The 22152-nt window shown below is 45.8% G+C and overlaps 1 protein-coding gene across 1 annotated transcript in view; it reads right to left on the reverse strand.

The window, feature by feature from the left end:
• LOC115099552 (integumentary mucin B.1-like) overlaps nucleotides 1–22152 on the reverse strand; it is an 80984-nt gene that overhangs the window by 53624 nt on the left and 5208 nt on the right. Inside the window, exon 5 of the mRNA XM_029617287.1 lies at nucleotides 16036–16146. Within this exon, the coding sequence (XP_029473147.1) occupies nucleotides 16036–16146 (111 nt within the window). The remainder of the gene's footprint in view (nucleotides 1–16035; nucleotides 16147–22152) is intronic.

Below are 22152 nucleotides of genomic sequence, written 5' to 3' on the forward strand. Positions count from 1 at the left end.
TGCACCCCCTCTATAAAATCCACTAGACTCATCTCTACAACAAACAAAGCCTTCACGCTTGCTGGCCCCACACTTTGGAACTCTATGCCCCCTGACCTACGCACTGAAACTTCCACACCCAAATTTAAAAAAAAACTTAAAACGTGGATCTTCCTTCGAGCCTACCCCTCTTTATCCACCCACGCTAACCCTACTCCTTCTGTGACCTACTAATAAAAAACACCCCAGAAACCTTACAACCTTACAATTTTCTTAGACAAACTACTCCTAACGACTACTCCTTCAATCCTTAGCAGTACCCCTTTAGGCCCTACATTCTGTCCTGCGTTCACCCGATAAAACTGGGCATTTTTTAGCGAATGCACCTTTCTGCACCTTTTGTACATAGCCTTCCCCTTTTTTGCACATAGTTGTACCCTCCTCTCCTAACTTATGTTTACTCCCAGTTGAATGTACTAACCTAAGTTCTCTGTTTCCTGGTTATACTCCTTTTTGTTTTCTGTTCTTTGTAAAGGCTATGCCTAATTTATATTTATTGTTCTAAGTTATCTGTAAACCGATACGATGTGCAAACGGCTGTCGGTATATAAAATCTTTAAATAATAATAATGATAATAATAATAATAATAATAATTCTTCACAGAATGGATCCTTAAATAAAACAAACAGTTTCTTTAGTTTCAGGGCAGAGAAGAGAACTTCCTCCGTCTTGCTTATGAAGTCATGATCTGTTTGCAAATGCTTAAATCCTAACAATTTGTACGATTATACACTCTATGGGCCAATCCATTCCATGGAACCCTTTCCTGCTCAAAGGAATGGGAACTCTCCCCATTGTTGCAGCCTCTCTCTTACCACCTGTTGACCCATGTTCAGAACAAGAAAAGATCTCCAAGGTACTTAGACTGTTGCAAACACAACACAGTGAGACCATGCTCACAGTGAGACCCTGCTCCAGGTCGCTACGGTTTGAAGGCTTGTGCTCCACTCTAGGGGCCAACCCATTCTGGGGAGCCCTTCCCTGGGTTTAGCCAGCCTGAATCTACCCTCTGCCTCTGTGCCTTGCTGCCATACACTAGATGATTCACTCAACTCCATGTGGTGTTCTGGCCACTATCATGGTTGCTCAGTGTGTTGGTGCTAGTCTTTCTGCTTGCTATGTATGTTCCTCCTTCATTGTGCTGTAGGATGTCAATGCCACTTGTCTTGACGCTTTGCCTGTCGTGCTGCTTTCGAGGGTTCATACATCTCTTATCTGTGCTCTCTTTTGAAGCTGTGGTGTGTTTTTGACACTTTCGCTGCTGCTTTGTGCCTCTATTAAAGCACTCTTCTTGCCACTCCTGATACCCCTTTGCCCCTTTAAAGTACCTTAGGCTATTCATGCCACTTTGGTGCCACTTTGCCACAGTTTAAGTACCTTGGAGTGTTTTGTTGTTCTGATGATTGCTCCCCAGAAGTTTCATCAAAATTGATAATAAAACCCCAATTCTGCAGCCAAATATAGGCTGCAAATACTTCCCTCATTGACTTTAATGGGAACCGGAAAATGAATGCACGTATCAACGTATCGGGGCGCCATTGTATGAATGCAATGAATATGCCCCCCGATGAATATGTATCCCCAATGCAACGCATATTTTCTGGCTGCACATCCCTTCCCTCTATTGCTCATACCCCCTAGGTGACCGCCCTTTTCCTTATATTAAGGAATTTAATCACATTGTATGTACATTGTTGTCTTCTTGTTATGACCTCTTGTTGATTTCTTGTTGTTTAATCTATTTTCCCTACTGCCCTAGGTTAACCCCCTGCCCAGTTCGCCTACCTTGTTGAAATGTACTTCTAAACCTTTTTGTTAATATGTGAACCGGTATGATGTCCCCACTAATACCGGTATATAAAAGTTTCTAAATAAATAAATAAATAAATAAATAATTTCCACTGCAGTCATCCCTTCTATCTGTCACATCTTCAATCTATCACTCTCCACTGCTTCTGTTCCTGCTGCCTTCAAATGTGCTCTAATCATACCACTCCTTAAAAAACCCTCACTGGATCCTACCTGTCCTGCCAACTATTATCCCATATCCCTTCTCCCTTTTGCCTTCAAATTCTTGAATATGCTGTTCACCGCCACTGTCTTGACTTTCTTATATCTCTTTTTGATCCATTCCAGTCTGGTTTTCACCATCTACATCAACTGAAACAGCCCTTGACTAATGACCTTTTTATGGCTAAAGCCAAATGTTTTTTTTCTGTCCTTATCCTCCTTGACCTGTCTGCTGCTTTTGACACTGTTGATCACTACCTACTGTTTGATACTCTATTCTCGCTTGGATTTCAGTATTCTGTTTTGTCTTAGTTTCTTCTTATCTCTTCCATTGCACTTTTAGCATTTCCTTTGGTGGTTCCTCCTCTACTGCCATTTCTCTATCAACTAATGCAACTAGATGCAGTTCCAACACTGCTCTCTACATTAATGGTGGGGGTGGAAGGGAAATAGAATAAAAAAAGGTTACTAAGAGCCAAGAGAAACAGATAAGTATGTGAGAGAGAAAAAAAGTGTGAAAGCTTGCTGGGCAGACTGGATGGGCCATTTGGTCTTCTTCTTCCGTCATTTCTATGTTTCTATGTTATGTAACTAGTGTGCCTTAGGGTTCCATCTTAGACCCTCTTCTCTTTTCGCTATATACTAATTCCCTTGGTGCTCTGATTTCCTCTCATGGCTTGCAGTACCATCTTTATGCTGATAACTCCAAGATCTATCTTTGTATACCACAAATTTCACCAGAAATCCAGTCCCAGATCTCAGCTGGCTTGTCTGACATTGATGCCTGGATGTCCTGCCATCACCTTAAGCTCAACATGGCCAAGACGGAGCTCTTTATCTTTCTCCTCAAGCCCACTTCCCTCTTCCTCCTTTCTTTGTGGATAATGTGGTCATCAACCCAGTCCTATTAACCCAAACCTTGGAGTCCTCTTTGACTCCTCTCTCTCCTTCTCTATGCATATCCGAAACACTGCTAAAACGTGTTGTTTCTTTCTTTATAACATTGCCAAAAGTTGTCCTTTCCTTTCTGAATACAGTACCAGAACCTTTACCCACTCTCTCATCTGCTCCTGCTTAGGCTATTGCAAATTGCTCCTCACAGGTCTCCCAGCAAGCCACCTCGTTCCACTGCAATTTGTCCTAAATTCAGCTGCATGATTTATCTTTCACTAAAGTCGCTATGCTCACATAACCTTTCTTCTGAAGTCACTGCATTGGCTCCCTATCCATTCCCACTTACAGCTCAAGCTCCTCCTTCTCACCTATAAATGCTTTTACTCTGCAGCACCTCACTACTTCTCCTCTCTTATCTCTCTCTCTATACCCTTCCTCGTGCAATCCACTCATTGGATAAGTCACTCCTATCTTTGCCCTTCTCCTCTTCTGCCAATTCCAGACTCTGTGCTTTCCACCTGGCTGCACCGTGTGCTTGGAATAGTCTTCCTGAGCTGGTGCATCATGCTCCCTTGCTTGCCATGTTTAAATACCATCTAAAGACCACTCTTTTTGAAAAAGCTTTTAAATCTTATGCCTGATTGTCTGCTTTTAGTCTTGTTAACTAACTTTCTTTTCTTTTTAACCATCGTCTTGCTTTATGAAATACTCCAAATCTCTTGTCCTGAATGTTTGTCTTATTAGATTGCAAGCTCTATTGAGAAGGGACTGTCTTTTTGTATGTTTGTTCAGCACTGTGTATGTCATGTAGTGCTATAGAAATATTAAGTATAGTAAGAGAAGATAGGGCTGCTTCGAGAATGCTTTCCTGGCCTTCACATAGAATCCCCGCACCATCTCCAGTTTCTACCAAGACCAATACCACTTATCGGGTTCAAGAAGTACTCGATGTCCGGAGAAGGGGGTCGCCTTTGGGAGTATCTTCTCTCATGGGAAGGTTACGGTCCAGAGGAAAACTCCTGGGAACCGGCTTGTAACATCCTGGACAAGGGACTCCTCCTCTAGTTCCACCGTGCCCATCCGGGCAAGCCCAGACCTCCAAGAAGGGGGCAGAAAGGGGGGGGGGGTACTGTTATGTGTCCCGGTCGTGGTTGGCCTCACCCAGGCCTACTCACCCCAGGTATCCAGCAGCCAGCTCCAGTTTGCCTTCGCTCGCGGCAGTGGGCAGCTGCCTCCATCCCCAAACGCCTGCAGCTCTCTTTGCCACTTCTGACTCCTCCGCAGTTCCTCCCTGCACCCAACAGGTCTCCCCATGTGGGCCGCGGAGTGACGCCACCGTCCTGCTTCCTCTGGATCCTGGCTTAGGAGCGGTGTGCAAACGCGCACTGTTAAAGGGGCCGCGGTGGGAAAGCAGCCTGCAGCCCCGGATGATGACATCACTGGGGCTCTGTATAAAAGACAGGAGCCAGCCACTTGTTCCCTGCCTTGGCAACAGGTCTCCATGATTGTTCGTGTGCTCATTGCTCATTCCTGGTTCCTGTTCCTGTCATCGTTCCTGACTCCTGTTCCTGTCATTGTTCCTGGTTCCTGCTCCTGCTTGTTCCTGCGCCTTCTCCTTGCTCCTTCGGACAGATTCTCTGGTATTGACCCCTGCTTCACCTGGACTACGCTCGGACTGATTCTCTGGTATTGACCCCTGCTTCGACTGGACTATGCTTGGATTGATTCTCTGATATTGATTCCTGCTTTGTCTAGACTACGCTTGATCTGACCTCCTGGCTCTGACCTTGGCTCTGCTTCCTGGTACCTTGCCTCACTGCTGCCTGCCCTGACTCCAGCTTTCCTTGGACTCTCCTTCAGTATCTACAGACCTGGCCTCTCAGGGTTCGGCCTATCTTTATCTGGACGCCCCTGCCTTACTCTGTTCGTGTTTGGCATCTGGATCTTTGGAACCCTGCCTTGTCCAGACCATCCTTGGCCCTCTGATACCTCTGCTGGTTCTTGGAGTACCCTTGTCTACACCAACTGGGAGTTGTCCCACGGAGGCCCGCCTAGGTCCAGCTAGCCCCTGCACTGCATCTGTGGGCAGTTTTGCAGACTCACATATATTGGGACAGCAGTGCTCTTTGAAGCCAAATCCCTAGTAGGCCTCTTTTGTAGTTACAAGTTTGGTGTGTGCACATACAGTGGTCCCAGTTGTAGTGTATATCAAGGCACTGCATCGTGTGTCTTTGGGCAGTTTTGCAGAGTCACATATATTGGGACAGAGGTGTTCATTCACCAATAAAGGAATAATTCTTTTAACTGAAATCCCTAAAGGGCACTAGTCAGTGACATTAAATCCTTGATGTCAGGGAAAGGTAGACATGTTGAGTGATTGGGACTGGCAGAGAAGGCACTTCAAAATGCAGTGCCAGTCCCCCATTAAAGGTAAAAAGGGAGCTGTTCCAATCAAAAATCTCTGGAGGGGCAGGCAGTTCCATCTGGAAAAAACTGAAATTTAAAGATGTTGCACCGCCACCACCTGTTTCTGAACCTGTACTTTTGGAGGTGAGGAAAGGGGAGGCTGAGTCATACAAGACTAAAGGGCGAGACCCAAAAGCAACAGTGCAACAGCAGAGTCGACTTAGCGCTGACAATGTAGCGCAGGCACTGTTTGCTTCTGATTCTGATGAAGAATCATCTTGTGTGGGATTCTCATAATCAGAAATGGAAGAAATAATAACTGAAGAAGGTTTAGGAGGATTAGTTAGTTCTATCTTAGCTTCCACTTCAGTGCTGCAGGGGAGACATGAAATTGATGATGAGGAGGAGGAGGAAGAGCAGTCAGCGCAGGCACAGAGTGTGACTGATGCCCCTGGCATTGCTTCTCGGGGTGCACCCACTACTTCAACTCCAGTGCCAGCATCCACCCCGAAGGCTATAGTGAAGGGATCACGAAAGAAATCTGTGATCTGGAGCCACTTTAAAGTGACAGAGGACCTCCATTTTGCTCAGTGTAATTACTGTGCCAGGGCTATTAGCAGATGCAAGCAAATGGGACATCTAACTAATTTTGGCATGATGCCTCATGTGCAGAAGCAACACCCAGCAACAGTACTGCCATCTGGGGATGGTGGCAGTACCAGTCAGGGGACCCCTTTTTCCAGGCAGCGTAAAGTGGTTGAAAAGGAGCAGAGTCATCCCACACCCTCAGCCCCTTCTAGCAAGCAGGTGGCAAGCCAGCAGCCCCCGCCATGTGTCAGAAGCGACAACCCACCATAGAGGAAATGGGGTGGTGTTCAGTAACGCTATCCCAGTGAAGGAGGCAGGCAGCCTCAAAAGCTGTAACCAAGAGCATCGGGGAACTGATTGCCCTTGATGACCAGCCCTTGCAGGTAGTGGAGAATGTGGGTTTCAAGCATTTTCTGACGGTCTTAGTTCCAAATTACAAAGTCCACTCCAGAACCACATTTAGAAGAAAGGTCATCCCCAGTCTGTATAACCAGTGGCGCAGTCGCATCCAAGCGCTGCTAGCTAAGGCAGATGGGAGTGTGCATTTTACCTGCGATATCTGGACTGCCATGAATGCTGCACACTCTTACCTCTCCCTGACAGCACACTGGTGGGACCTGGCTGAGGCAGGGATAGGCAGCAGCTCTATTAGTGAACAAGTATCAGGGTGGAGGTGGGCTTTACTGCACACCCACCTGATGGATGAGGCCTATACTTCAGCCAATATTCTAGAATGCATCAGACATATGGTGGCAGGCTGGCATCTACACCAGCAAGACAGGAATCTTCAGGCAAGGTTCTTTGTCACAGACAATGGTGCAAACATGTTAAAGGCAATATGCGACGGGCGCTTTCAAAACATCCGATGCTTTGCATACACTCTGCACCTAGTAGTAAAGTCAGCTTTGGGGTTGGAGTCCAATCAGCAAGAGAATGAATACCTGCATACATTAATACACAAGTGCAGGAACATAGCAGCGCACTTCCACAGAAGTGTAAAGGCGGAGCAGGTTCTCCGACAAAAGTAGACTGATTTGGCGATGCCTCACAAGCGTCTCATTCAAGACATTGGCACCCAGTGGAATTCCGCCTTATGCTGCAGAGGTTAGTGGAGAAGCAAACACCCCTTGATGACCTTTCTCTGGAAATGGAGATAGGTGTGCATAGTCCCCTAGGGCGTCATGATTGGCTAGTCGTGATTCAGCTGGTAAAAATCCTGCAGCCCTTCAAGGATACCACGGAGGAGCTGAGTTCCAGAAGTGCCACCATGGCTGACATCATCCCTATAGTTAATTTTCTGGAGGAAAATTTGGAGGGCTTTAAAGAGGAAGAGGGAATGAAAGCAGAGGTGCTGCATTGTCTGGACTTTTTGCAGAAGCAGGGGCAAGAGAGATTAAGACCTTTAACATGCTCGCCACAGTCTGTGATCCCTGTGTAAAAGGGAAACTCGCCCTACAGTCCAATTGTCTCACATTTGTGAAGGGACCTGCTGTTAGTAAAGGTCCGTGAACAGGTGCGCCATAGGCAGAGACAGATTAGGCATGAAGCAGTGGAGGAAACAGTTGGCACTTCAGAGAGTAGTGCTAGCCCAAGCAGGAACAGCACTCTGTCAGTGACAGCTAGTACTTCCTGCTCCACTTTTGTGTGCCAAAGCCATGTTGCCCGTAAACAAGCATCTGTTCTGGAATGGCCTAGAGTGAAAGCAGCTGGCAAGAAGGACTCTCAGCCCACCCAAGCAAAGGAGACACCAGCACAAATGTCAGTGACACGGTATCTCACAGAGCCCACAGAGGACATGCAGACAGATCCACTAGCATATTGGGCACACAAGTCCACTGTCTGTCCACACCTAGCTAAAGTGGCTCAGCGATATCTTTCATGTCCACCAACCAGTGTGCCCAGTGAACGTATATTTTCAGTAACATGGGTTATCATGAGCCCTCACTTCTCAAGGCTGGCACCAGAGTTAATGGAAATGTTAGTGTTTTTGAAAATAAACATGCCCTTGCTTGGGTTTCCAAATTTTCCCTGTGAATGGCAAGATGAATAAAATCAATTTAAAGCCTTGCAGCAGCTCCTACTGCCTCATATGCTCCAGATAATATCAGCACATGTACCTGACCTCCAAGGGCCTGATCCCAAACACTGTGCCAGACTGTCCAGGCTTTACGTCCCTACAAGGGCTTGACCTCAAATGCTGTGCCTGTCTGTCCAGACCATATGTCCCTACAAGGGCTTGACCTCAAACTCTGTGCCAGTCTGTCCACTGTCCAGGCCTTTTGTCCCTACAAGGGCCTGACCTCAGATACTGTGGCTGTCCATCCAGGCCGTACGTCCCTACAAGGGCTTGACATGAAACCCTTTGCCTGACCGTCCAGGCCTTACATCCCTACAAGGGCCTGACCTCAAATGCTGTGCCAGTCTGTCCACTGTCCAGGCCTTATGTCCCTATAAGTGCCTGATCTCAAATGCTGTGCCTGTCTGTCCAGCTTGGAGCTTGGATATTTCATACGCTCAATAGTTTTCATGACCTTCATAATATGGGCCATTTTCCCTAAATCTTTCTTAGGTGCCACCATTAATGTTTCTAGTACTATAGAAAAGTATTGGTAGTTGTACTCTATTTTATCTTCTGTGTTCCCATAGTTTACAGAGGCACTCTAGGGTACAAAGTCAACATAGGTTGATACTGTAGATTTGGTCTTGAGTAGCAGTTTTCTTATTTCTGAGAGCTCTTCAAGTTCCCTTGTCATTAGCTGAAGTGCATAAGTACAGCTTCTGGGTATTCACTAGATGCCAACTGAAGCACCACACTTTCGGAGCCAACCCATTCCAGGGAGCCCTTTCCTGCGCAAAGGAAAGGGAACTCTCCCCGGGTGTAGCCAGCCTATTTCTTAGTACCCGTTGACCCATAATGAACCAGAACCGCTGTTCACATGGAAACCTCCTCCACGTTGACTTGCCACACTTTGAAGGCTCTTGCTCCACTCTAGGGGCCAACCCATTCTAGGGAGCCTTTCCTGCGCAAAGGAAAGGGAAATCACCTCGGGTGTAGCCAGCCAATCTCTTAACGCCTGTTGACCCATGTTGAACTGCTATTCACATGGAAACCTCCTCCACATTGACTCGCCACACCTTGAAGGCTCGTGCTCCACTCTAGGGGCCAACAACCCATTCCAGGGAACCCTTTCCTGCGCAAAGGAAAGGGAACTCTCCATGGGTGTAATCAGCCTATCTCTTAACACCCGCTGACCCATGTTGAACCGCTGTTCACATGGAAACCTCCTCTGGCTCGGCCTTCCAAATTCTCATTTGTATATCTTTTACATCCACCAGAAGACCAGCGAGAGCTCAATAGATACCAATAGAACCACCCCACTCTAGGGGTAAACCCATTCTAGGGAGCTCTTTCTTGCACAAAGGAAAGGGAACTCTCTCTGGGCCAGCCTGTCTTGCCCCTATCAAAACCACAGGGACCTGACTACCTCAGCTCTGTCAGCCTGCCTTGCCCCTATCAAAACCACAGGGACCAGACTACCTATGCTCTGCCAGCCTGTTTTGCCCCTATCAACTTTCTTCCACTCTGCCTTGCTGCCATACACCAGATGACTCACTCTACTCCTTGTGGTGTTCTTGCCACTATCATGGTTTCTTAGTATGTTTGTGCTAGTCTTTCTGCTGCTTTGTACCTTCTTCGGCACCTTGTGGTTTTTTATGACACTCTTTCTGCTTGCTATGTTCCCCCTTCATTGTGCTGTAGGATGTTGATGCCACTTGTCTTGCCACTTTGCCTTTCGTGATGCCTTCGAGGGTTCATGCAACTCTTATCAGTGCTCTCTTTTGAAGCTGTGGTGTGTTTTTGACACTCTCGCTGCTGCTTTGCACCTCTGTTAAAGCACTCTTGCCACTCCTGGTACCCCTTTGCCCCTTTACAGTGCCTTAGGCTATTTGTGCCACTTTGCCACAGTCTAAGTACCTTGGAGCTCTTTTCTCGTTCTTATGATTGCTCCCCAGAAGTTTCATCAGAATTGATAAGAAAACCCCAATTCTGCAGCAAAAAATAGGCTGCAAATATTTCCCCCATTGAATTTAATGGGAAATGAATAAAACTAATCAACGAATTGGTTTTTCCCCCTGTGAAATTAATGCAATGAATTTGGGTCCTGGCGAAATGAAAAATGAATCGAACAATTTTTTTCCTTCTTCACATCCCTAGACAATGTGACTTAAGCTCATAAGCAGGGCTCTTGGACTGGCCAAGCAAGCAAGAATCAGAAAGACCCCCCTCCCTTGGGGGGGGGGGGGCAGTGTGAGATGGAGAAAAATGCTGACACTGGCAGACAATTTGGCATACAGATGTAGAAGTTCTCCCCTGAAGAAATGGGGAGGGGGAAGAAGACATGCAAAATGGCAGGACCCTCCCCCCCCAAAGTAATTGGGAGAGGTAAAAATACCTGCAATGTGGCAAAGGTCTCTCCACCGACCACATGGTTATGCATGATATTATGCATTTTCATCAGCTGTGAAATATAAGACAGGTAGGCAAAGAAGAAGAAGGAGGTTAAGAAAAAACCCTGAAGGACAATCCTGAGAAAAAACCCTGAAACCAGAGAAGGGACCCCTGAACGAAAAAGAAGGGGAACCTGAAGCAGACCAGCAGCCCTGCTATCGAGGAGGGAGAAGACTAGGTGTGGCCAAGAGATCAGGGCAGGATATCAGAGAGAGAAGACACCCCCGGCTCAGGTGCAGTGAGTGGCACGGAATCTGGGATAATGAGGGGACAGAACAAACCAGATAACCCAGCAAGTATCAGATCCAGAAGGAAGTCTCCTTTTGGGGCTACCTGACTGCTCTAAGCCCATGGAAGCAAGCTTCTCCTTTACCCAAATTCTCCAAATCTCTAGCCAGTGTGTGCTTCAGAGGTGAACAGAGTGATATTGCCTGAAGCTGGGACCAAGGGTAAATAAGTTAGCCATAAGTATTAATATAATAAGCAGGCTAAGGTTTATGGCATGTGTGAAATCACCAAGGCTGCAGAACTTTCTTTAGGGAAAACTGATGCTTAGTGGCCACAATGTTAGAGACAGGAATTGTTATTTTCTAAATGCTGAACCCTGCTGAATCTAATAAGTAAAGGTCTGTTTCTGAGGAGAATATATGTTTTCTTTTCCTGACTTAGGATCGCAAGTAAGGTGGGAGAGCAATTGGAAGTGTTCTGTAGCAGACAGGTCCCTACACCCCTAAACTTGCTTACAGTCACATTTCATCTTGCAGTTTTCAGCTGAAAATGTATCTAGTCAAGCTATTTTGCCACTAAGCAGGGTATTGAAAATTATATTAAACAGCCTCCTTGCAATTTCTATGTTCAAAATGTTCAAAACATAGTCACAAAGTACATCACATGGCATGGTATCTGGTTGGAACTCTTTGTTGTGTCATTGACGACATCATAACTAGTACAGATTAATCACATCCAGAATGTGTGAGATATTTTGTGACACCATTCTGAACATGATTGTTCACAGGAATTTATAATTAATGAATAGGTTTTGCATCACTATTTTCATATATAGTGTTAAAATCCTGAACAATACACAGTAGGTACTGTTTTCTTTTAACTATAATATATTGCAGTGGTGTGATGCCTTTTGTCACTTGCACATTATAATTCTGGAAGAGAATGCAATATAGCAGTCTCAAGGGTGGGATTATCTTTTCCCAAGGAGGAGGGCTTTAGGATGAAAACTATAATCAACTTCCACCCCTGCAGCCTGGCCTCAACTTGATGATAATTTCTACAGAGCTGATACCCCTTTTAGTGAGGTTCAAGTTTTGGGAGTAAAGTCATGATAATATGCTGCTCATGAACGGGCCTGACTGTAGACTGTAGCTGTGTATAAGGTTTCTTCATTCTTCATCACAGGATGTGGTACCCAGCAAAGCTAATAAACTGATTCTCTTTTCTACCTGGATTTGTGAGGAAAATGGATTGGAAGGCTATTCCTTCCCTATGGGAGAGGAGAAAACTCTGCACTATGGGAGACTAATTAGGGATGTGAATCGTTTTTCAACGATTAAAATTATCGTCCGATAATGTTTATATCGTCTTAAATCGTTATAGAACACGATACAATAGAAATTCTAACGATTTATCGTTAAAAATCGTTAAATCGTGTTAGTGCGCACTAACTCGAGTTAGTGCGCACTAACTCCCCGTTAGTGCGCACTAACTCGATTTAGTGCGCACTAACTGAAAATGATACAAATAAACACTTTCCAGGTCACTGAAAGGTCAGTTAGGAATGAATATGTGTTCCTATTGGCTGGCTGCCCTCTTATCTATTGATGTTACCAAGGTTACCACTGAGGTGATGGTTGGGGGGATGGGAAATGGAACTGGAAACTAACGAACACCAACAGAAAATGAAACAAAATGTTCACACTTCCCAGGTCAGTAAAGGTCACTTAGGAATGAATATGTATGTATGTATTCCTATTGGCTGGCTGTGCTCTTATCTATTGATGTTACCAATATGGTTGGGGGGATGTGAAATGGAAACAGTTGGAAGCTTGACAAAAAAAGTAATGTAATGATCAGCACTCACCTGACTAGAACTTGTTTGTTTATTATTTTTGTTAGCAGGCACCTGAAATGCTAGTGCATGTTGAATTTGCCAATCACTGTGCATTTTAGAAAGGTGGTCCTGGCTGGAACTGTACACAGTTCAAATATATGTAATTGATTGTTGGTAAGTGTATTTTTTAAGTAGCCACACTGGCACCAGTATGTTTACTTTTCCTCCTACTTAACTCACTAGCTCAGCTTTGTAAGAAGGGCTTCTCTGCTTGTGTGTTGTTTTTGTTTGGTGTGAGGAGAGCAGAAACATCAGATCTTTATTCAATCTACTACAGTCATCTCTTACAGTGCCCTATCCCTATTAATACCAGGAGTGTTGTGATCTTCCTGCACACAGTGCCCTAACCCTGATACCAGTCTGAGACAGCTCCCTCCCTGCATTACTAGTGAGAGGCTGGCTTCACAGACAGGGGGGAGCTGCCTGACCCTCACTCCTGACTTCCCCCATGTCCCAGCTAGTGAATGGTGTGTGGGTGAGGGGGGGGGGGGGAGGATGGTGAAGTCTGAGACAGCTCCCTCCCTGCATTACTAGTGAGAGGCTGGCTTCACAGACAGGGGGGGAGCTGCCTGACCCTCACTCCTGACTTCCCCCATGTCCCAGCTAGTGAATGGTGTGTGGGTGAGGGGGGGGGGGGAGGATGGTGAAGTCTGAGACAGCTCCCTCCCTGCATTACTAGTGAGAGGCTGGCTTCACAGACAGGGGGGAGCTGCCTGACCCTCACTCCTGACTTCCCCCATGTCCCATCTAGTGAATGGTGTGTGGGTGAGGGGGGGGGGGGGGGGATGGTGAAGTCTGAGACAGCTCCCTCCCTGCATTACTAGTGAGAGGCTGGCTTCACAGACAGGGGGGAGCTGCCTGACCCTCACTCCTGACTTCCCCCATGTCCCAGCTAGTGAATGGTGTGTGGGTGAGGGGGGGGGGGGAGGATGGTGAAGTCTGAGACAGCTCCCTCCCTGCATTACTAGTGAGAGGCTGGCTTCACAGACAGGGGGGAGCTGCCTGACCCTCACTCCTGACTTCCCCCATGTCCCAGCTAGTGAATGGTGTGTGGGTGAGGGGGGAGGTGGATGGTGAAGTCTGAGACAGCTCCCTCCCTGCATTACTAGTGAGAGGCTGGCTTCACAGACAGGGGGGAGCTGCCTGACCCTCACTCCTGACTTCCCCCATGTCCCAGCTAGTGAATGGTGTGTGGGTGAGGGGGGGGGGGGAGGATGGTGAAGTCTGAGACAGCTCCCTCCCTGCATTACTAGTGAGAGGCTGGCTTCACAGACAGGGGGGAGCTGCCTGACCCTCACTCCTGACTTCCCCCATGTCCCAGCTAGTGAATGGTGTGTGGGTGAGGGGGGGGGGAGGATGGTGAAGTCTGAGACAGCTCCCTCCCTGCATTACTAGTGAGAGGCTGGCTTCACAGACAGGGGGGAGCTGCCTGACCCTCACTCCTGACTTCCCCCATGTCCCAGCTAGTGAATGGTGTGTGGGTGAGGGGGGGGGGAGGATGGTGAAGTCTGAGACAGCTCCCTCCCTGCATTACTAGTGAGAGGCTGGCTTCACAGACAGGGGGGAGCTGCCTGACCCTCACTCCTCCGGGGTATTGTGATCTTCCTGCACACAGTGCCCTATCCCTGATACCAGGGGTGTTGTGATCTTCCTGCATGCAGTGCCCTATCCCTATTAATACCAGGAGTGTTGTGATCTTCCTGCATGCAGTGCCCTATCCCTATTAATACCAGGAGTGTTGTGATCTTCCTGCATGCAGTGCCCTATCCCTGATACCGGGATGTGTGCAAGAAGATCACAACACCCCCGGTATCAGGAATAGGGCACTGTGTGCAGGAAGATCACAACACCCCCAGTATCAGGAATAGGGCACTGTGTGCAGGAAGATCACAACACCCCTGGTATTAGGGATAGGGCACTGTGTGCAGGAAGATCACAACACTCCTGGTATTAATAGGGATAGGGCACTGTTTGCAGGAAGATCACAATACCCCTGGTATCAGGGTTAGGGCACAAGTTCTAGTCACATTGACTGATCACATTACTTGTTTTGTCAAGCTACCAACTGTTTCCATTTCCCATCCCCCATATACTGTCAGTAGGAAACTTGGTAACAAGAATAAATAAGAGGGCAGCCAATAGGAATACATATTCATTCCTAAACTGACCTTAACTGACCTGAAAAGTGTCAAATTGTATCATTTTCAGTTAGTGCGCACTAACTCCCAGTTAGTGCGCACTAACTCCCGTTAGTGCGCACTAACTCGAGTTAGTGCGCACTAATCGGAAAAAACGATTTTTAACGATTTTTTAACTAAAAAATCGTGCCTAAGACGATTTTCTTGCCCTGCCACACGATTTCTATCGTTAAGACGATATGGAAAACGATTCACATCCCTAGAGACTATACGTCCCACAATATAAATAATATTTTGAAGTGTATCTTCTGCAATACATCTTGAATGCCTGCATTTTTTCAAACTTCTTAAATTAATGTCATTTTGATGCAAACTACTGGTTAACAATATTGTGATTCATGCCATAATTAATTTTACAAACTGTTTCAGCAGATGGCTGAACCCTTCCTTCACTGAGATAGAGAAGTTCAAATATTGTTTTGGAGGCTTTTTTTAAAAACAAGTATGCTGATATATAAGAAAATGTTTTGGTTTGTGTAGAGAGAGCACACAATGGAGAAAGACACACAGTCAGTCTTTTCATTTCAACTGTTAATTAATAGAGTCCTCTTCATCCTGATAGTAGCAGTGGTAAGTGCTCCCTCAATATACACCTGTTATAAATTTTAATCTAGTCTGCTTATCCCATAGGTAGGTAAAACTGCAAACGAATCTGTAAACCATGAGTTTAAATATACATAAGTTTGCTGTTGCTAAAAAGATTTTCATCTCCAGATAAACTAGCATACACAATCTGTATTTTGATAAAAACAGTAAAGCACAATATTTTTCTTGAGAAAGAGTGTGGTTAAGAACCAGAAATTTCATTACATGGTTGCTCTACATGTTTCACAGCCATGCATAAGAGGTTGTAATGAGTCACTTAATTTAATTCCTCATTAAGTGTATAATAAATAAATAAAATGGTTCTGTAGTAAAAATTGCTATGTTAATTAATAAATATTTCCTTGATTTGGTGTCTTCTTCTATTCCCAAATAAAATACAAATTTGCATCATGACAATTGTCATTCCAGTAGGCATGCTTGTATAACATGCTGGTGACAATTGGCAAGCTATGGTAAATCTCTGCAAAGACAGGTGTTCTAGTCCAAGATGCAGCCCAAATAGGGACAACAAATACATGAAATGTGGAAAACATGTAGAGTGCAAATAATTTGAAAGCAAACTTTTGCCTTATATTTTCAAAACTGCCAATTCTTTTTTTTTTTTTCAGGTGACAATACAATATTAGATAAACTTTACTTTTTCTCTACTTATACCCACCGCTGTACAGTATGTCTGAGTGGAGCAGGGATTATATTGTGGGATTAGGCCAGATGTAGTGCAGGTGAAGTTAAGACATGGATCATTTGTGGCTTGAATAATGGCGCCAACCTATAACATCAACATAGTAAGTAAACATTTTTATCACAGGATTTTTTTTTTTTTAAAGAACTGTTTATTGACACCAATATCAGAAACACAAGAACATGAAAGATAGAGATTCGATGTTTTCAATATTTCCCCAAACCCCCTTCCCACTCCCTACATATAACAAAGGAAAGAAAAATCGCTGAGTAGGATACATGAAGAATTAAGCAGTATAAATTTGGAGACTTTAACAAATATGAAAAAAAACTATACATTTTTGTCTCAACTGGATCCAAATTCTATAGAAAGGGTTCCCATATAACAGAATAAAAGTTTTGTGCTTTTTCAGTTTACAGGTCTGCAGTTCCATATTCCATAGTCATCAAATCAAATATTTGGGATTACCATATCTCTCTATCAGATGGAAATAATTCCAGCCAGCACTTCGCCAGTAAACAGGCCTTAGCAAGCAAATATTTATGAGCCTTCCCCACCACTGCTCTCTGAGAGACATGATATAATATAGCAGTACCACAGTCTATGGGTATCGACATTTTAGTTATATTAGCTAGTAGTTGAATAACTGGGTTCCCAAATGACAATATCCATGTACATTCCCACAAGCAATGAATTAGAGTGGCTGCTGACATAGAACATTTCTTGCATCCATCAGAGACAATGATATTCATATGTCTAGTTCGTACAAGTCAAATTATTGTTCTATGTAAAATATGAAATTGTAAGTCATGTAGTAATGCAGTCTCAGTGGATTTATACATGATAGCAATACATGTTAACATGTTCCCTTTATCTAAGTCACTATGTAAATCATTTTACCATATTGTTGCTAGTGTTTCAAAAGTAGTATGTGCATCTAAATTATGCAAAAAGTTATATAAAGTAGTTAGAGAATACCTAGGCTTATGACACATCTTTTTTTTTTTTTTTTTAATCAATTTTCAACTTAATAATCAAGCAGTCCTTGATATATAACAGATTTTATGGTTTCCAGAAATTCTTAATATATAGATTTATAATAATCACATTGAATTCTTAACCATACATTTTCAAAGTCCACAAAAAAGGAGTTCACCTTAAATTATTTGAAGGTTATAAAAAAAACAACTAACAAAATACTTAAGAAATTAACAACACAATCCTAACTGGAGAGTTTATTTTATAATTGAGAACCAATCGCAACACTTAAGCGGTTGCTAACACCAAGCTTTCATCCTTACTTCTGTCTGTTACACATTTTGTCAGTTGTTAAGGTTGGAAAAACAATACCTGACATTTTTATAGCATATACTACATTTACAGGGAAACCTTAGTTTAAACAAGGCTCCCATCTGCACAAGTTTTTGTCTCATTAAAAGAAATTGCTTTCTTCTTGTTTATGTTTCTTTAGTGATATCTGTAAAGATCCTCACATTTAATTGACAAAATTTCTCTTTAATATTTCTAAAGAATAGCCTTAAAACCCAATCTCTATCTGTGGTTAGTAGAAAAGAAATGATCATTGTAGCAGGCTGGGCCTCCCCCAAGTTAGATGACTCTAGTATTTCTGATACATTCAAAGGAGAAATCTCTTGAAAATCCTGATCTTTTCCTATCACTTTCTTCCACGAGGGAAGGTAATAAACTTGATTCAATGGAGGTATAGCCTGCTGAGGAATTTCTAAAAACTCCACTGCAAATATGTTCCACATTTCTTTCACGGAAATGGCTGGTATTTGGTAAATTCTCCTAAATCTTAAATTATTATTTCAGATCCGATTTTCAAGGTTTTCCATTTTTCGAATAACATATTGATTTTCTTTTATTAACATTGCACTCTGTTCAGCTAATTGGTTTATATATGCCTTAGTAGACACTATAGCCTGGTCTGTTTTAACATCATCCAATATTACTGTTACGTGCCCCGTCCGATAACGTCCCACGCACGGGCCTGCTCACCTTCATGGTTCCACAGCAGGTCCTGGGTTGGCCTCCCTAGCGGCAGCTGCTAGTACTTCCAGGCCCCGGTGTCCTGCGGAGGTGGTCGCCGGGCCTTCTACTGTGAACCAGGCTTCACACCGGAGCTCAGTGTCTTTGGTGCTGCTGGCCATGCCCCTACGCGTGGTGCGTGGGCCGCCCAGCCTCTTGTAGGGCCAAGGGTGGGTCTTAGCTCTGCGGCGCGCCCTGATTGATTCTACGTTATAAGAAAGTCCCTGCCTGCACTTCCTTGCCTTGACAATCGGGTCGGTTGCTAGATTGTCTCTGCGCTTGTACCTGTTCCTGTCTTGTTCCAAGTCTCGTTCCAGGATCCTTCTGTTCCAATTCTGTTCCTGCTTCCTAGTTCCAGTGTCCTCCTGTTCCTGCTAGTCTCTTCGTCTCCCCAGGTAGTACCTCTGGACTGATTCACTGGTACTGACCTCTCTTTGCTACTTGACCTGTCTGCTTGCCTGCCTTCTGACTCCAGTCCGTTCCTCAACCTGCCTGTCTGCTGCCTGCGTTTTGACTCCAGTCTGTTCCTTGACTTGCCTGCCTGCTGCCTACCTTCTGACCTCAGCCTGCTTGTGACCTCACCTGACCTCTAGTACCTGACCTTAGCTTTGCTGATCACTCCTCAGACTGACGCCTGGACTCTGACCTCTGCCTGCTTGACCACGTCTGCAGATTCTGGCTTTGTTCCTAGCCTTGTCATCTCCTACGCTGATCTGGTCCTCCTTGCTCCATCTGACCTCCAGTCTCGAACTTGACCATGCTCTCCTCCTGTCTGTGGGCATGCTGGACTTCCACTCTCCCAGGAGGCCCTACAAGGCTCACCTAAGTCCAAGCGGCCCGGGTCCCTATGGGCTCCTCCCGAGGGGACCTTGGGCTTCCAGTGGTGAAGCTTTTCCTAGCCTCTGTCTCCTTCCATGCTCCGCCCCCTGGGGGCAGTGGCCTCCTGGTCCCTACCAGGAGGCGCATCTCCACTGCCACAGACAAAAGTCCACCCCTGAGTGCAACAGGTTGTCAAGGCCATGGACTCGGTGGAGTCTCCCAGCTCCAGGGCCCTACCGGGTTTGGCCGCCACAGTTAAACATTATCAAGCCTTGGAAATGCTGGCCTCTTCAGTAGAAGAGCTCCATTCCCAACTACAAGATACAGCTTTGGCCAATCCTGTGGGCCTCTCGGCCACCATGCTTCCCAAAGCATCTTTGGCACTTCCTGCACCTCCTCGATATAATGGGGGCCCACGTTCCTGTCGTGGCTTCCTTAATCAGTGCTTTATGCAGTTTGCACTGCAACCCTCCCTGTTTTTGAAGGAAATTACTAAGGTGACCTTCATTCTGTCTCGACTGGATGAGAAGGCCCTTCCGTGGGCCTCTCCCTTATGGGAACGTTCCGATCCTATTCTTTCCAAGTTATCTGAATTCATCGCTCTCTTCAAGCAGACCTTCGTAGACCCAGGCCGCCAGGCTGTTCCTAGCCACAATTTACTCCACCTCCATGAAGGGGCGAGAACCCTCTCTGAGTACACGGTGGAGTTTTGAACTCTAGCCACTGAGCTTCGGTGGCAAGAAGATTGTCTGCAAGCCATCTTTCTAGATGGACTCTCCTGTGCTCTCAAAGATGAGCTCTCCATCTGTGAGACTCCTACGTCTATAGAGGACCTGATTTCCCTGGCCGGGAGGGGATTGATCATCATCTCCGGCAAAGATTGATCATTGTCTCCGGCAAAGACGCCTAGAAGTAAAGGCTCCACGCTCTCCTATAGTGCGTCCCACAAGTACCTCCAACCCTCTGGTGAAGAATTCAGCACCACTACCGTCCTCCGTGGTGGAACCTATGGAGGTGAATCATGGGCACCTATCTCGACGGAACAGTTATGTCGGTGGAAGGAGGGTCTTTGCCTTTACTGTGGCACTTCTGGACATCGTCTGCAGTCCTGCCCAGTGCAGCTGGGAAACTGCAATGTCTAAGCCCGGTGGGGGTCCCGAGCTTGGGCACAACTGTTACTGGCCCTCAACTCTTGCTTCCTGTTTCCCTGGGCATTAAGGCCCACACCTTTGCTACCACCGCTCTTGTTCTTATGGATGACATCGTCAAGTTCTTGAACATCCCTCTCCAACCATTGGAGGTAAGTCTCCACATTGCCTCCATTCAGGGGGATCATCTTCCAGGACTCATTACTCACCGGACAGTGCCTGTCCCTCTTACCGTGGGTACCCTTCACGAGGAAGAGATGTCTTTCTATGTACTGAATTGATCAACGCACCCAATTATCCTGGGTCTGCCATGGCTCCAGGTTCACGAACCCCAGTTTGACTGGCAAACCCTACAGTTGGTACAGTGGGGCTCCAAATGCCAGAAGACTTGTTTGCATTCCGTAGTTCCAGTTGTTCCTGTCCTGAAGTCTGTTACCTTACCTGGTTTGCCTCTGCAGTATTCTGACTTCAATGGTGTCTTTTTGAAGCAGAAAGCAGATACCTTGTTTCAGTTACACAAGTTCAACTGTCCCATTGAACTCCTGCCGGGCACTATACCTCCCAAAGGCTGTACTTACCCATTGTCTCAACCTGAGACTCAAGCTGTGTTGGATTATATTAAGGAGAACCTAGAGAAAAGTTTCATCCGTCCGTCTGACTCCCCTGCTGGTGCGGGGTTCTTCTTCGTCAAGAAGAAGGATGGCAGCCTACGCCCCTGTATCGATTACAGGGGGCTCAACACCATAACTCGCAAGGACCGATACCCATTGCCCCTCATCAGTGAACTGTTCAATTGCCTTGAGGGGGCATGAATCTTTTCCAAGCTTGACCTGAGGGGTGCGTACAATTTGATACGTATCAAACCTGATGATATATGGAAAACCACATTTAACACAAGGGATGGTCACTACGAATACACTGTGTTGCCCTTTGGGCTATATAACGCCCCAGCGATCTTTCACCACCTTATGAATGAAGTCTTCCAAGACCTTCTGTATTCCTTCATAGTCATATACCTTGACAACATCTTGATCTTTTCAAAAGACCTGGAATCTCATAGAGATCACGTCAGGATCATATTGCAACGTCTACTAGAAAAGCACTTGAACACCAAGCTGGAAAAATGCCTGTTTGAGCGGAATCGCTTACCCTTCCTAGGGTATATCATTTCTGACCGAGGATTTTCCATGGACACCGAGAAAGTCCAGGGGATTCGCGACTGGCCCCAGCCAGTAGGTCTCCAAGTCTTGTGATGTTTTCTTGGGTTTACCAATTATTACCGGAGCTTCATTGCTAATTATTCCTCCCTAGTTGCCCCACTTACTGCAATGACTAGGAAAGGGGCCAACACCCGGGTCAGACACCCAAAGCAATTGCTGCCTTCCAGACTATCAAGGAAGTGTTCTGCTCCGGCACCTGCTTGCAGCACCCAGACCCCACATGTCCCTTCGTTGTGGAGGTCGACACCTCAGCAATTGGCGCAGGAGCCATCTTGAGCCAGTTTTCCCCCAAGGGCAAACTGACCCCCTGTTCTTTCTATTTGCATACGTTTTCCCCCATGGAACAGCATTACACCGTTGGTGACTGTGAACTCCTCACAGTCAAATTGGCACTTCCTGGTTGGAAGGGTAACAACATCAATTTAATGTCTTCACAGACCTTAAGAACCTTGAGCTTCTGAAAGAGGCTCAACTCCTGAACTCTCGACAGGCCCAATGGGCACTTTTCTTCGAACGATTCAACTTCACGCTTTGTTTCCGCCCTGGCTCTAAGAACCTTTGCGCTGATGCGCTGACCAGATCCTTCGAACCTGAAGATGTTCCTGAAGCTCCTAGCTTCATTATTGATCCTGCCTATATTTCCCTTGCCGTGACCACTACAGTTCCTACTGGAAAAACTGTCGTTCCTAAGAGGTTACGTGAACGAGTTCTGAAATGGGCCCATGACTCCAAGTTGGCAGGCCATCCAGGCCGTGCCAGAACTTTAGAGATATTACAAAGACACTATTGGTGGCCCAGTATGGTGCAAGACTCTCGAAACTCTGTGGACTCATGTCCCATCTGTGCTCAGCAGAAGC

Source organism: Rhinatrema bivittatum, chromosome 9, assembly GCF_901001135.1.
Source record: "Rhinatrema bivittatum chromosome 9, aRhiBiv1.1, whole genome shotgun sequence".
Classification (NCBI taxonomy): Eukaryota; Metazoa; Chordata; class Amphibia; order Gymnophiona; family Rhinatrematidae; genus Rhinatrema; species Rhinatrema bivittatum.